Here is a 14468-nt window from a genome sequence, read left to right as displayed (position 1 = left end):
TAGCTGTCCAAGTCAGCAAGGTGGACTTCAGTGTGAGCATCGTTCACATATTTAGAAACAGGTCTTGTCCATTAGTCACCGAAAGCCTAGGGAAAAAAGTCTGACGTCCTCACACATTTGAATAATCAGGGACGCCCGGGTGGCTCAGTCGGTTGAGCGTCTGACTCTTGATTTCGGCTCAGGTCGTGATCTCACAGTTTGTGAGTTCGAGCCCCGCATCGGGCTCTGTGCGCTGACAGTGCGGAGCCTGCTTGGGCTTCTCTCTCTCTCTGCCCCTCCCCTGCTTGCTCTCTCACACAATAAATAAATTAACTTAAAAAAAATCTATATTTAAAAAAACATTTGAATAATCAGAAACAATTCCCAGCCCTACCCAGCGTCTAGGCTGGTCACGGCTCCACCAGAGAGGGCACTGCCCAAACGCAGTATCACGCAAGCCGCAAATGTGGGCGGTGTAATTTAAAATTTTCTCACAGCCACACAAAAAAAGTTAAAAAGACTCAGATGAACTCAATTTTCATAATATATTTAACTCAATATATGTAAAATGTCAAATATTTTAATATGTAGTTAATATACAAATTAATAGGATATTTTATATGTTTTTTGTCTTATATCATTGAAATATGGTATTTATTTATTTTTACTTTTTCATGGAAAATTTTTCCTTTTATTTTCATTCCAGTGTAGTTAATGCACAATGTTATGTTAGTCTCTGGTGTCCAACATAGTGACTCAACAATTCTGTACATTACTCAGTGCTCATCTTGATAAATGTTCTCTTATCCCCATCACTTTAGAGTGACCCCATCCCCCCACCCCCTTCCCTCTGGTGACCATCAGTGTGTTCTCTATAGTTAAGGCTCTTTTCTTTCGTTGGTTTCTTTTTTCTTTGTTCCTTAAATATCCCATATGAGTGAAATCATATGGTATTTGTCTTTCTCTGATTTATTTCGCTTAGCATTATACTCTCTAGATCATCCATGTTGTTGCAAACGGCAAGATTTCATTCTTTTTTATGGCTGAGCAATATTCCATTGTGTATATATGTATGTACACCACACACACACACACACACACACACACACACACACACACACTACATCCTCTTTATCCACTCATCTGTCAATGGACACTTGGGTTGGTCCATCAATTGGCTATTGTAAATAGTGCTGCAATAAACATAGGGGAGCACATATCTTTTCAAATGAGCGCTCTCATATTCTTTGGCTAAATACCGAGTAGTGAGATGACTGGGTCATAGGGTAATTCTGGTTTGAACTTCTTGAGGAACCCCCACACTGCTTTCCACAGTGGCTGCACCAATTTGCATTCCCGCCAGCAGTACGCGAGGGTTCCCTTTTCTCCACGTCCTCGCCAACACTTGTTGTTTCTTGTGTTTTGAATTTTAGCCATTCTGGTAGATAGGAGGTGATATCTCATTGTGGTTTGATTTGCATTTCTCTGATGATAAGTGATGTTGAGCATCTTTTCATATGTCTTTTGGCCATCTGTGTGTCTTTTGTGGAGAAATGTCTGTTTATGTCTTCTGGCCAATTTTTTTGAGGTTTTATTTATATTTGAGAGAGAGAACGAGAGAGAGAATGTGCACGTGTGATTGGAGGAGGGAGAGAGAGAATCCCAAGTAGGTTTCATGCTGACAGTACAGAGCCCAACATGGGGCTCTACCCCATAAACTGCAAGATCATGACCTGAGCCGAAATTGAGTCGGGTATTTAATCTTAACTGACTGAGCCACCCAGGCACCTGCCCATTTTTAATTTGGATTATTTAAGTGATGATTGTAAAAGTTCTTTATATATTTTGGACACTAACCCTTTATCAGATATGTCATTTGCAAATATCTTCTTCCTTTCAGTGGGATGTCTTTTAGTTTTGTTGATTGTTTCCTTCGCTGTGCAGAAGCTTTTTCTTTTCATGAAGTCACAATAGTTTATTTTTACTTGTGTTTCCCTCGCCTCCGAGACTTATCCAGAAAGCTGTTGTTATGGCTGTCAGAGAAGTTCCTGCTTGTGTTCTCTTCTGGGATTTTTATGGTTTCAGGTCTCACATTTAAGTCCTTAATCCATTTTGAGTTTATTTTCATGTATGGCGTTAGAAAGTGTCTAGTTTCATTCTTTTCTAACTGTCCAGTTTTCCCATCACCATTTGTTGAAGAGATTTTTTTCCCCATTGCATATTCTTGCCTCTTTTGTTGAAGATTAGTTGACTGTATAATCATGGGTTTATGTCTGGGCTTTATTCTGTTCTATTACTGTATGTGTCTGTGTTTGTGCCAGTACCATACTGTTTTGATTTCTACAGTTTTGTAATATAACTTGAAGTCTGGAATTGTGATACCCCCAGCTTTGTTTCTTATTTTCTTGTGGTTCCATACAAACTTTAGGATTGTTTGTTCTAGTTCTGTGAAAAATGCTGTTGTATTTTGATAGAGATTGCATTAAATCTGTAGATTGCTTTGGATAGGACGGACACATTAACAATGTTTGTTCTTCCAATCAGTGAGCGTGAAATGTCTTTTCATTTGTTTGTGTTATCTTCAATTTCTTCCATAAATGTTGTATAGTTTGTAGATGACCGGTCTTTCACCTCTTTGGCTAAGTTTATTCCTAGGTATCTTGTTATTTTTGATGCAGTTGTAAACGGGATTGTTTTCTCAGTTTCTCTTTCTGTTGCTTCATTATTAGTGTACAGAAATGCAACAGATTTCTGTACATTGGTTTTGTATGCTGCAACTTTACTGAAATCATTTATCAGTTCTAGTAATTTTTTGGTGAAGTCTTTAAGGTTTTCTTTCTTTTTTTTTTTTTTTTTGATTTTTGTTTTTCAAATGCTTATTTATTTATTTTTGAGCGAGAGAGGTAGACAGCAAGCAAGGGAGGGGCAGAGAGAGGGAGACAAAATCCTAAGCAGGCTTGGCACAGAGCCTGATGCAGGGCTTGAACTCACCAACCGTGAGATCATGACCTGACCCGAAACCAAGAATCAGACGCTGAACTGTCTGAGCTACCCAAGCACCCCTGTTTTTTTTTTTTTTTTTTAATCTTTAAGTAAGCTCCACACCCAACATGGGGCTTGAACTCATGATCTTGAGGTCAAGAGTTGCACGCTCTACTAATGAGCCATCCAGGTGCCCCTTTAGTGTTTTCTATCTATAGTATCATATTATCTGCAAATATTGAAAATTTTACTGGGGTGCCTGGGTGGCTCAGTCAGTTAAGCGGCCGACTTCAGCTCAGGTCATGATCTCACGGTTTGTGAGTTCAAGGCCCGCGTCGGGCTCTGTGCTGACAGCTCAGAGCCTGGAGCCTGTTTCAGATTCTGTGTCTCCCTCTCTCTGATCCTCCCCTGTTCATGCTTTGTCTCTCTCTGTCTCAAAAATAAATAAATGTTAAAAAAAAAATTAAAACAAAAAAAAAGAAAATTTTACTTCTTCTTTATCAGTCTGGATGCCTTAAAAATTTTTTCTTGTCTGATTGCTGTGGCTAGGACTTTCAGTACTATATTCAATAAAAGTGGGAACAGTGCCCATTTTTCTCTTGTTCCTGACTCTAGGGGGAAAGCTGTCAGATTCTCAGCATTGAGGATGATGTTAGCTGTGATGTTTTCATATATGGCCTTTATTATGTTGAAGTAGGTTTCCTGTAACCCTACTTTGTGGAGGTTTTTTGTTTTTTGTTTTTTCAGTCATGAATGGAGGTTGTACTTTATCAGGTGCTTTTTCTGCATCTATTGAAAGGATTGTGTGGTTTTTATCCTTTCTCTTATTTATGTGAAGTGTCATGTTCATTGATTTGTGAATATTGAACCACTCCTGCATTTCAGGATTAAATTCCACTTGATTGCGGTGAATGATGTATTTAATGTATTGTTGGATTGAGTTTTCTAATATTTTGTTAAGTTTTGCACATCTCTGTTCATCAAAGATACTGGCTGATAGTTCTTTTTATGTAATGTCTTTATCTGGTTTTGGTATCAGGGGAATGCTGGCCTCATAGAGTGAATTTGGAAATCTTCCTCCCTCTTCTATTTTTTGAAATAGTTTGAGAAGAATAGATATTAACTCTTCTTTTAATGTTTGGTAGATTCACCTGTGAAGCCATCTGGTCCTGGGCTTTTGTTTTTCTGGGAGGTTTTTGATTGCTGATTCAATTTCATTGCTGATAATCGGTCTGTTTAAATTTTCTATTTCTTCCTGATTCAGTTTTGGGAGGTTATATGCTCTTAGGAATTTATCCATTACTTCTAGGTTGTCCAATTTGTTGGCATATAGTTTTTCATAATACTCTCTAATAATCCTTTTTATTTCTGAGCTGTCAGTTTTTATTTCTCCTTTTGCATTTTTGAAGTAGGCTACACACCCACCATGGAGCCCAACATAGGGCTTGAACTCACAACCCTGAGGTCAAGACCTGAGCTGAGATCAAGAGTGAGATGCTTAACTGACTGAGCCGCCCAGGAGGCCCTCTCCTCTTTATGATCTCATTTTCATCCTCTAGCTCTTTCTCTCTCTTTTTTAAATGAGTCTGGCTAAAATGTTATCAATTTTGTTGATCTTTTCAAAGAACCAGCTCCTGGTTTCACTGAACTGTTCTATTGTTATTTTTTTAAAGTTTCTATTTTGTTTATTTCTGCTCTAATCTTTATTATTTCCTTGCTTCTATAGTTTGTTCTTGTTTTTCTAGCTCCTTTAGGTGGAAGGTTAGGTTGAGATTGTTCTTGCTTCTTCAGATAGGCCTGTATTGCTTTAAACTTCCCTCTTAGAACCACTTTTGCTGGGTCCCAAAGATTTTGGACTATTGTGTTTTCATTTGCATTTGTCTCCACGTATTTTTTTTTTTATTTCCTCATTGATTTATTGGTTGACCCATTCATTGTTTAGTAGCATGTCCTTTAACCTCCATGTATTTGTGCTCTTTCCACATTTTTTTCTTATAGCTGATTTCTAGTTTCATAGCACCGTGGTTAGAAAAGATGCACGGTATGACTTCGATCCTTTTGCATTTGTTGAGACTTATTATGTGCACTTGAAAAAAATGTGAATTCTGCTACTTTAGGATGGAATGTTCTGAATATATCTGTTAAATCCATCTGGTCCAATGTGTCTTCCTTCTCCCCTCCCAATTTTTTTTAATATTTGATATAATAAAATTTATTTATATTTGAAGAGAGAGTGTGAGTGGGAGAGGAGCAGGGAGAGAGCAGACACAGAACCCGAAGCAGGCTCCAGGCTCCAAGCTGTCAGCACAGAGCCTGATGTGGGGCTCGAACCCACAAACTTTGGACGCTTAACCGACTGAGCCACCCAGGTACCCCCCTTCCCTTTGTGTTTGTGTGTCCCCTTCAAAGCCAGTATTTCCTTGTTGACTTTCTGTTTGGATGATCTTTCCATTGATTTAAGTGGGTTGTTAAAGGCCCCTACTATTGTATGACTATCGGTTACTTTTTTTAATGTGTTATTGTTTTATGTATTGGGGTGCCCTCATGTTGGGTGCACAGAAAGATTTACGATTGTTACATCTTCTTGTTGAATCGTCCCCTGAATATCTAACGTCCTTCTTTGTCTCTTGTTACGGCCTGTTTCCAAGTCTATTTTGTCCAATGTAAGTATTGCTACCCTGGCTTTCTTTTCACATCCATTTGCAGGATAAATGCTTCTCCATCCCGTCACTTTGAATCTGCACACATCTTCAGATCTGAAATGAGTCTCCTGGAGGAAGCATACAGATGGGTCTTGTTTTCTTATCCATTCCATCACCCTATGTCTTTTGATTGGAAGCTTTAGTCCATTTACATTCAAAGAATTATTGACAGGTATGTACATATTTATTGCCATTGTGTTACTTGCTTTATGGCTGTATTTGTAGTTCTTCTCTATTCCTTTCTTGTTCTCTCACTATAAATGGGCTTTCTTTAGAGACAGATTTGGATTCCTTTCCCTTTATTTTTTGCACATCTGCTGGGTTCTGACTTGCGGTTACCATTAGGTTTGTGTGTAACGTCTTTTGCATATAACCGTCTATGGGAAGTTGATGGCTGCTTCCGTTTCAACCCCTTCTAAAGCACTAAATATCTACCCCTTTCTCCCCCATGTTTTAGGCATGTGGGGTCATGCTTTCCATCCTTTGATCTTGTGAATCCCTTGAACGATTTTTATCGCTAATTTTACTGCCTTTGTGCTTCCTCTGTTCCTACTCCTGTGCGTCTGTCCTCTGCGACAGGGAACTTGCCCCCGCCCCCGGGACTAAGGCCAGCCGGGTTGGAGGGGGAGGATCCTCAAAGTGCCCGAGCTGGGGGGGATGTGGTCTTAGGAAGGTTTGCGCTAGTCTCCTGGGGAAGGGGACTCAGCGCAGGACTGAGGCAGTGGCATACCGCAGAAACAAGTTCCTTCGGTAGTAAATGTCCCTACACTGGTTCCTACAGGTGGCCTTGGGTTTATGCTGGAAGGCAGGGGAGGCAGCTCCTTTGTTCCTGGAGGAGTCCCCCTAGGATCTCTGTCCCTCCAGACATGCTCGGAGATTAGTAAAGAACTCTCCCTCCCAGGCATTTTTCAAAATCCTGCTTTGATGTTGTATCTGCACAGGCTGTCTTTTGTCCTGTTTCTTTAAGGGACTCGGTTTCCTTTTGGCCTCTGGTTCTCCCAGAGCTGAGCCTGATGATTTTTAAAATTCTAGGTTTTTGAGTTCCGCCGGTTATAAGAACTCATGTAATTTGGCCCCTCCGGTTTTCAAAGCCAGATGTTGCGGGGGTTTGTCCCCGCTGTGAGTGCTCCCCAGTGTGACAGTCTGTTTCTCCCCCTTCCCACCCTCTTTGATGTGGCCTCTTTACTTTCAGCTGTAGAGGTTGTTCTGCCAGTCTTCGGGCCATTTTCTGGGTTATTTACACAGATGTGAGTGTCACCTAGTTGTATCTGTGGGTGAGGCAAGCTTCCCAGCCTCTTTCCTAAATACGGTGTTTCATTTCTGCTTAACAGAACATCTCAATTTGGACCAGTCACATTTTAAGTGCTACCCTGTCATTGCTTGCTACTGTAGACAGTACAGATCTAGGAATTTAGCTTCTCATGTAATTTTTCTACCCAGGCAGAGGATTTCCTGGGCCCACTGCCATCCGTACATGGCTCTTTGAAAGCTATACCTAGCTGTTACTGTAAAGAAAGAAACCGGCCTTTGGGAGTTTTGTACATCAGACTTTTGTGCGTTTGGTTAGTGGGAGTCGGTACCTTTGACCAATCAGCTTGGAGTACTCGCAGGACCTAATTCTTCGTTGTGTTATGGCTACAAGCCAGAGGTCTTTTTTCTCCCCCCAAGTTCATTTGTTTTGAGAGCGAGGAGCAGGGACGGAGGGAAAGAGAGAGAATCCCAAGCAGCATGGAGCTTGATGCTGGGCTCGAGCTCACGAACTGTGAGCCTCCCAGGTGCCCCAAGGAGCCAGACGTCTTACTGTGGTGACTCCCCAAGACAGTTCCTCTCTCTGGGAACGTGGCTGTGGCAAACTGACGTCCCTTAGGCGGCTCCCCTACCCTTCCTCCACCTCTTCTGCGCTTTGAGCCCCTCCGCTCCTCGGGCTTAGCGTACTGTGCCTCTCAGTTCAGCTGATACTTTTTGGGTAGCCTTCCGGCTTCCCATCCAGCCAGTCGTGAATGGTTACAAGTTTCTCTACCGTAAATGCTATGAGTATTGACTTAATGATTTAAAACGTTACACCTCTCCTAACTTTGGGGCCCAGTCTGAGCCTGTCGGGTGTGCTGGGTAGCGTGAGTGGCCCTCTGTCCTCCTGAACCACTCCCAGGACTTTAAAGTGACTGTGTCCCAGAGAAGGGGACGGCAAGAAGGGGAACCTCAGAATCTCCTGCCAGGTGAGCCGGTCTACAGAGCCCGTCTTGCTGTCCCAGCAGTGTCCTGGCGGGAAGCCAGGAGCTGAGCAGATGCGCACTGTGTGGTGGGGCCCTCCCCGGCCCCTCCCCTGGGCCATCAGGTCGCTCCCCTTTCTGAACTCTGTCGCCATCCCCTCGCCCCCTGATCTCACCACCTTCTTCTTCTTCCTACTTGTCTTAACACTGTGCTTCACAGACGGCTCATCCCAAGCATCACCTGGCTGCTGCTTGAAGATACAGGCGACCAGGCCAGTCTGGGGGCCTGTCCTAATGAGACTGGGTTTAGAGGACAGCGTTTTAGAGGGTCTGCTCTCGGGCGCCTGGGTGGCTCAGTCGGTTGAGTGTCTGACTCTTGACTTCGGCTCAGGTCGTGATCTCATGGTTCGTGGGTTCGAGCCCCGCACAGGGCTCTGCACTGACAGTGTGGAGCCTGCTTGGGATTCTCTCTCTCCCTCTTTCTCTCTGCCCTTCTCCCGTTCTCTCTCTCAAAATAAATAAACTTAAAAAAGAGTGTTCTCCAGCTCACAGAGGGACCAGGAGGAAAAGGCCACAAATGCACAGCTGTCCTGACTGCTTGTGGGTCAGTGTTCTGTCACCGCCTTCTGAAAGTCACCATGCCCCACTTACTCGCCTGCGTGGACCCTCTGCTCCGGCCAAATCAGGTAGCTCCTAGAGCAGGGCTAGGGTTCCTCTTTTGGAACCGGTGGAAGATTCTTCTCCTTGTCCCCACCGGTTTCTCCCCTGCCCCCTCCAGCCACTTCTCCTCTGGGGCCTTCCCTCCTCCCACGGCTCTCTGTGCATCTTGTGTTGGGATCTGCCTGTGTGCTCCTTCTGGAGAGGAAGGCCCCCCTTTCGGTCTCCCTGCACCCACCAGCATGGAGTGCTGAGACCTGTCCAGGGCCCTCATCGGTCAGCTGTGCTTGAACCAGACTGGGGAAGGCAAGCAGAAACGTCCTCACCCACCCCTTCCTCTGCCCACAGGCACACTCGGGGATTCACCCAACCCCAGTCACGGCTCTCAGAAGAAACACGACTGAATGGATTGGAAGATGGATGGGTAAGTGCACTGCACAAATTGCACGGATTTGATAAGCTAAGGCTACAGCAAAGCTCCTGGAGGTAATTACCAAGAGAGACCTGTGTACCACAGTCACGGGCCTGCGTAATGTGACAGGCAAAGGCCTTGCTCACATTCGAGACTGTTCTATGAAACTCTGTGTTTCATTTGATCACAAGCTGGCACGTAATTTGGAAACATGACCAAATACGGTCTTCGACACGCCTTTCTGTCCTTTCTCCTTGTTTCCCTCCATCTAAACCGGCAGGCAGGGGTGGGGAGAAGGAAATGAACAGATAAAAAAAAAAAAACCCACTAACGTAGATTTTGCAGGCTGTCTCATAGTTTCTATGTGACTCCTTGTGACAGGATGCACGGCTGTTGTAACCATGGCTGTGTGACTCCAAGAGCCGCGCCCCAGGCCACGGGTCACACCGCGGACCTCCGGGCCCGGCCGAGCATTCGCTGCCAGCTTCTCTTCCGTCTGAAAGTGCCAGTGTAAATGGACCGCAGTCCCCTTCCTCAGCTCCTGAACGGCAGCCTGCCCTCCCATTCAGCTGTCATCGAGGTGCACGGTCCGTCGGGGTCCATGCCAGGCCCCTGAACAGTTCTCTGCTGGTACGTAAACTTGTTTGAGTCACTGGGGGCAGAAACAGCAGACTCTTTCGTTGCTCAAGAGGTAGGAAGAGCCTGTGCGATTATCTTGGATCTCTCAATCCAACCTTGACGTTGTCAAAGGTGAAAATTCTCCCCTTTCCCCCGATGGGGCCATAATCGTCATCAGCTGATACTCTGGGGGCACTTACTAGACGCCAGGGATGGTTCTAAACATTCTATGTGGATCAGCTTACTTAGTCCTTCCCCAAAGCCTTATGAAGCAGGACCATTACACCTGTTCTACGGGCGAAGAAGCTGAGACACAGTGAGATGTAAGTCACTTCGCTAGGGCCACACGGCAAAGAAGCACACGGGCTGGGAGGTGACCCCAGGACAGTCTAGTTCTAGAACCTGTTCTTTTTTTTTTTTTTTTTTTTTTAACGTTGATTTATTTAGAGAGAGAGAGAGAATCCCAAGCAGGCTGCACACTGTCAGCACAGGGCCTGACGCAGGGCTCGAACTCACACACTGAGCTGAGGTCAAGAGTCGGACGCTCAGCCGACAGAGCCGCCCAGGCACCCCCAGAACCTGTACTTCTATCCAGTGCTACTTTGACCCCCATGGAAGCAACTTATCCTACGTCCGTAGAAGACACCGGGCTGGGGAGACCCTCTTCTTGCTCCTCGGAGTGTGGTCTCCTGGGGGGGCTCCGAGCCAGCCCGGCTCATGCCACCCTCGCAGCTTCATGCTTTCGGAGCCTTGCGTCTTGACCTCCCTGCAGCCCAGCCAGAACCTGGCGTCTGGAAGCCACACCTCCCCAGGCACTCAGATCGCTCTAGGACGGCTCTCTAGCGCCCCAGTCCGCGGGAGCCCCCTCTCCCCAGGGGGGTCCAGCCGTGTCCTCTGGCGGTGCCCCTTCCCACCAAGACCTCACCCACCGTACCTTTAAGCCGAGGTCCAGCTCCCTCAGCGAGCGCTGGATCTCTCCGGTGAGGATGTTCATCCGCTCACACTCCTGGAAGGCCACGACGATGTAGGGGCTGTGCTCCTCCACTCTGGCCATCAGCTCTGGCATGTTGAACTCGTCTGTCACTCGCTCCAGTATTTCTTCCAGGAGGACCCTGACCTGGCCCGTAACAGGAAACACAGGGTAAAGAAGGGGCTCTAACTCTCCAGGACTCCATTCCCCTGCGATACGGCAGTCAGGACGCCCGTCAGCCACCCCCTCCCCCCCCCCACCCATACTCTCGCACTGTCTACTCCCTTCAGAGTTTCCATGAGGCCGCCCTGCATGTTTCTGTCCTTGGGTCCTGGAAGAAGCATCCCCATGCAACACGTGAACCTCCTCCCCAGCCCCACGCTTCCTTTGACCACACAAGCCATCAGCTAATTAGACCACGGGAGCCAGGGTGTCTCTCCCGGAAAGTTGGAAATGAACCACTCAGATCCTGGGTTGTTTGGGGGCAAGCGCTTGGAGGCTGAGTCTGCCATTTTGAAGTAAATGAATAAGCCCAGGAGGTCTGTCAGCAGAGAAAGAAAAACGGAACAAGTACAGACATAATAGAACATGTGGCCAGCGGAGAGGGAGGGAGGGAGGGGGCCAGAGAGCCGGGCTCCTGGCACACTGTTCTGCCCATTGTCCCCCTTCTTCTGTAACAGGTCCCCGTCTCCACCTGGGAAATCCCCTCCTCCCCACTGTTTTGGGGTACAGTCACAGAGCCCAATCCTCTAAGTAGAGCCCATGATCTAAGTAGGCCAACCAGATTATCACTCCCAGGAGCACAAAAATTTGAATCTCTGGCCCAAGATTCAGGGGCAGAAAGTGGCTGGAACCACTGACAGAAGTGCCCTGTAAGGACCCCAGAGCCACTGGGATATCTGTCCTTCCTTCGGTCAGTTCCTTTTGACAGAGTGGGCTATTTCTTGCCCATTTCAGCAAAATTAGTCTCTGTTGCTTACAACCAAAGAGCCTCGGCTGAGTTAATACCGTTCCGTTACGCATTACCCACGCGAGTGCAAGCAAGCCATCTAGGTCTCCATCTTTTTATCTATAAAAATTTCCAAGAGCGTCTTTCTCCACTCCCCCCCCGCCCCCCCCAACTCCCAGGGGCTGATGCAGAGATCAAATTGAGTGAACTGATGCATGTGACAGCATCTGAAAGCTATACAGACCTACAGAAAGGGTTATTAATATTCACTCGGCCTTGTATTGTTAGCACACAATACATTCTCTAGGAAAAGAGCTGATGTCTGAAAAGGGAAAGTAAAACCTTATCTCCCTGTCACAAAGGGGTCTCTGGTGCTGTCACAGCAAAAATCAGAACGGAATTTTACCGGTACCTGAGAGCTGTTGCCAGGGGTAGAAGACGAATGGCTAAAATTATATCCTATTTCTATCGCCGGGGCTGAGCTTGAAGAAACAGCCCTATATCGGACATCATGCACAAAGAGATGAAAAGATAGGCTGGAGGCGCTGTCCCCAAAATACACCGGACCCAGAGAAAGAGACTTCTCCCATGTCCTGATCCGTCCGAGCAGGATCTGGAGGCCAGGCCTGAGGACGAGCAGGATTGCTAGGGAAGGGAGCAGGTGCACAGACACGGAGAAGCCCGCGGGCCCCTCCATGGGAGGAGAGGGTTGCAAGGGATGGGGTCTGATTGTTTCCAAAGGGAACGTCTCTGCCTTTTTGTTGTCCTTTTTGAGCAATCTGTTTCCCATAAAAATCTAAGCATTACAGATATTCATTACAAACAAAACCCTCTCACAATTCTTCCCTCGGGGCGGGGGGGGGGGGTGGGAAATCACTGTTAACTGTTACTTTATGATTCCTGCAGATGTCCTTGATGCATATAACCATCCATCCATTATCCCCCCACGCATCAGTTTTGTCTGTCTGTCCTGTCTTCACTCCTCGCTCCCTCCTTTCTTTCCATCTATCACCAAGGGAGTCCTGTCATACTTGCTTTTCGTCTTATAATAAATCATGCACACGCTATCTTGTTACTATATATGGACTTGCCTTATTTTTTGTAGCTGTATATATACTGTTACATATATAATAAATAGTATATAGTAGATATTATTTTGCTGTTTGGGATGGATATCTGGGCTGCTTATCATTTGTACGACTGCGGTCAATCCTGTAATAAACAAACATACCATGAAATCTGTGTACTTTGGAGTCTTTCCACTGGTTGAATGCCTAGACACAGAATTCTGGGTAAAAAAAAATGTGAACATTTTAAATTTTAGCAGCTGTTGTTCTGGAAGGTAAGGGTCCACCAACAGAGAGAATGTCTGTTTTCTTGTGCCCTCACTGCTGCATACTGTCACTTTTAATTTTTTATTTATTTTACTAAATTTTTAGTGTTTTACTTATGTGAGAGAGAGAGAGAGAGACAGAGTACTAGCTGGGGAGGGGCAGAGAGAGAGGGAGACACAGAATGCGAAGCAGGTTCCAGGCTCCGAGCTGTCAGCACAGAGCCTGACGCGGGGCTCGAACTCACGGACCGCGAGATCATGACCTGAGTCGAATTCAAGAGACTCTCAACCCACTGAGCCACCCCTTGATACATTGTCACTTTTAAAACTCTTTGCCATTAGGTGGAAAATGATATCTCACATACCTTCATTTAGTCGGGAGGGACATTGACAATCCTGTGCTATTTTTATCGGCCCTTCGAATAACTGTGTGAATTTCTTTTGTGTCCGTCTGTCCCCATCTTCTGTCCTTCTCTCATCCTCCACATGTAAGAACTTTTCATGTGTTAGTGAGATCTGCCCACTTCCCAGTGTCTGTGCTGCAGAGAGGTTCTCCTAGCTGGTCTCTGACTTCATTCACGAGGTTTGTCTGCTTTGCAGATCTGGTTTTAAATTTTTTCCAGTCACCAAATGTGTCAATCTTTATAGATTCTGAGCTGCTTTTTTTAAAAGAAGGTTTGATAATGCCCTCCTCTTTGTAAGATCACAAAAGCATTCACCCAAGTTTTCTTTTAGTACTTTTTATGTTTTCATTGAAACATATTTAAATGCAGCCATCTGTGATATAAGGAGGGAGGAAACCTGCTTCACTTTTCTCCAGATGACTAGTCACTTGTTCGACACCAGCAAAATCCAGCAGTCAAGGGCAAATGGGGGAAACAGGAAAGGGTGTACGTCCAAGGGAGGCCGCTGGAGCCAGCGTGATGGGCTGGATTGTGTCCCCCTAAAACTCATCTGTGGACATCCTCCCCTCCACAATGTGACTGTGTTTAGAGACAGGGCCTTTAAAGAGGTGACTGAGTTAAAATGAGACTATTGAGGGGCACTTGGGTGGCTTAGCTGGTTGAGCGTCCGTCTTCAGCTCAGGTCATGATTCCACGGTTGGTGGGTTTGAGCCCCACGTCGGGCTCTGTGCTGACAGCTCAGAGCCTGGAGCCTGCTTCGGATTCTGTGTCTCCCTCTCTCTGCCTCTCTCCTGTTCATGCTCTGTCTCTCTCTCTCAAAAATAAACAAACATTAAAAAAAAAAAAAAAAAAAAGAAATACTCTTTGGGCGAACTAGAAAAGCAAACCACTGGGGCATCTGGGTGGCTCAGTTGGTGAAGCGTCCGACTTTGGCTCAGGTCATGATCTCACAGTTCATGGGCTTAAGCCCTACATTGGGCTCTCTGTCGTCAGTGAGGAGTCTGCTTCGACTTCTGTCTCCCTCTCTCTCTGTCCCCGCCCTCTCAAAAATAAACATTAAAAAATTAAAGAGGGGAGTCTGGGTGGCTCAGTCGGTTCAGCATCCAACTTCGGCTCAGGTCACAATCTCACGGTTTGTGAGTTTGAGCCCCGCATCGGGCTCTGCACTGGTAGAGTGGAGCCTGCTTGGGATTCTCTCTCTCCCTCTCTCTCTCTCTGCCCCTTCCCAGCATGCACACATTCTTTCTCTCAA

The 14468-nt window shown here is 45.9% G+C and overlaps 1 protein-coding gene and 1 long non-coding RNA gene across 2 annotated transcripts in view; one reads left to right on the top strand and one right to left on the bottom strand.

Moving 5' to 3' along the window:
- The window catches only part of DNAH9 (dynein axonemal heavy chain 9), a 337407-nt gene that overhangs the window by 15465 nt on the left and 307474 nt on the right, over positions 1 to 14468 (bottom strand). Inside the window, exon 67 of the mRNA XM_058704720.1 lies at positions 10495 to 10677. Within this exon, the coding sequence (XP_058560703.1) occupies positions 10495 to 10677 (183 nt within the window). The remainder of the gene's footprint in view (positions 1 to 10494; positions 10678 to 14468) is intronic.
- On the top strand, positions 5315 to 12717 carry LOC131497962 (uncharacterized). The gene is made up of 3 exons (XR_009255234.1): positions 5315 to 5835; positions 8879 to 11373; positions 11408 to 12717. It is a non-coding gene; the product is annotated as an uncharacterized LOC131497962 (long non-coding RNA).

This window comes from Neofelis nebulosa, chromosome 16, assembly GCF_028018385.1.
Source record: "Neofelis nebulosa isolate mNeoNeb1 chromosome 16, mNeoNeb1.pri, whole genome shotgun sequence".
Classification (NCBI taxonomy): Eukaryota; Metazoa; Chordata; class Mammalia; order Carnivora; family Felidae; genus Neofelis; species Neofelis nebulosa.
This window is presented reverse-complemented; position numbering and strand designations above follow the sequence as displayed.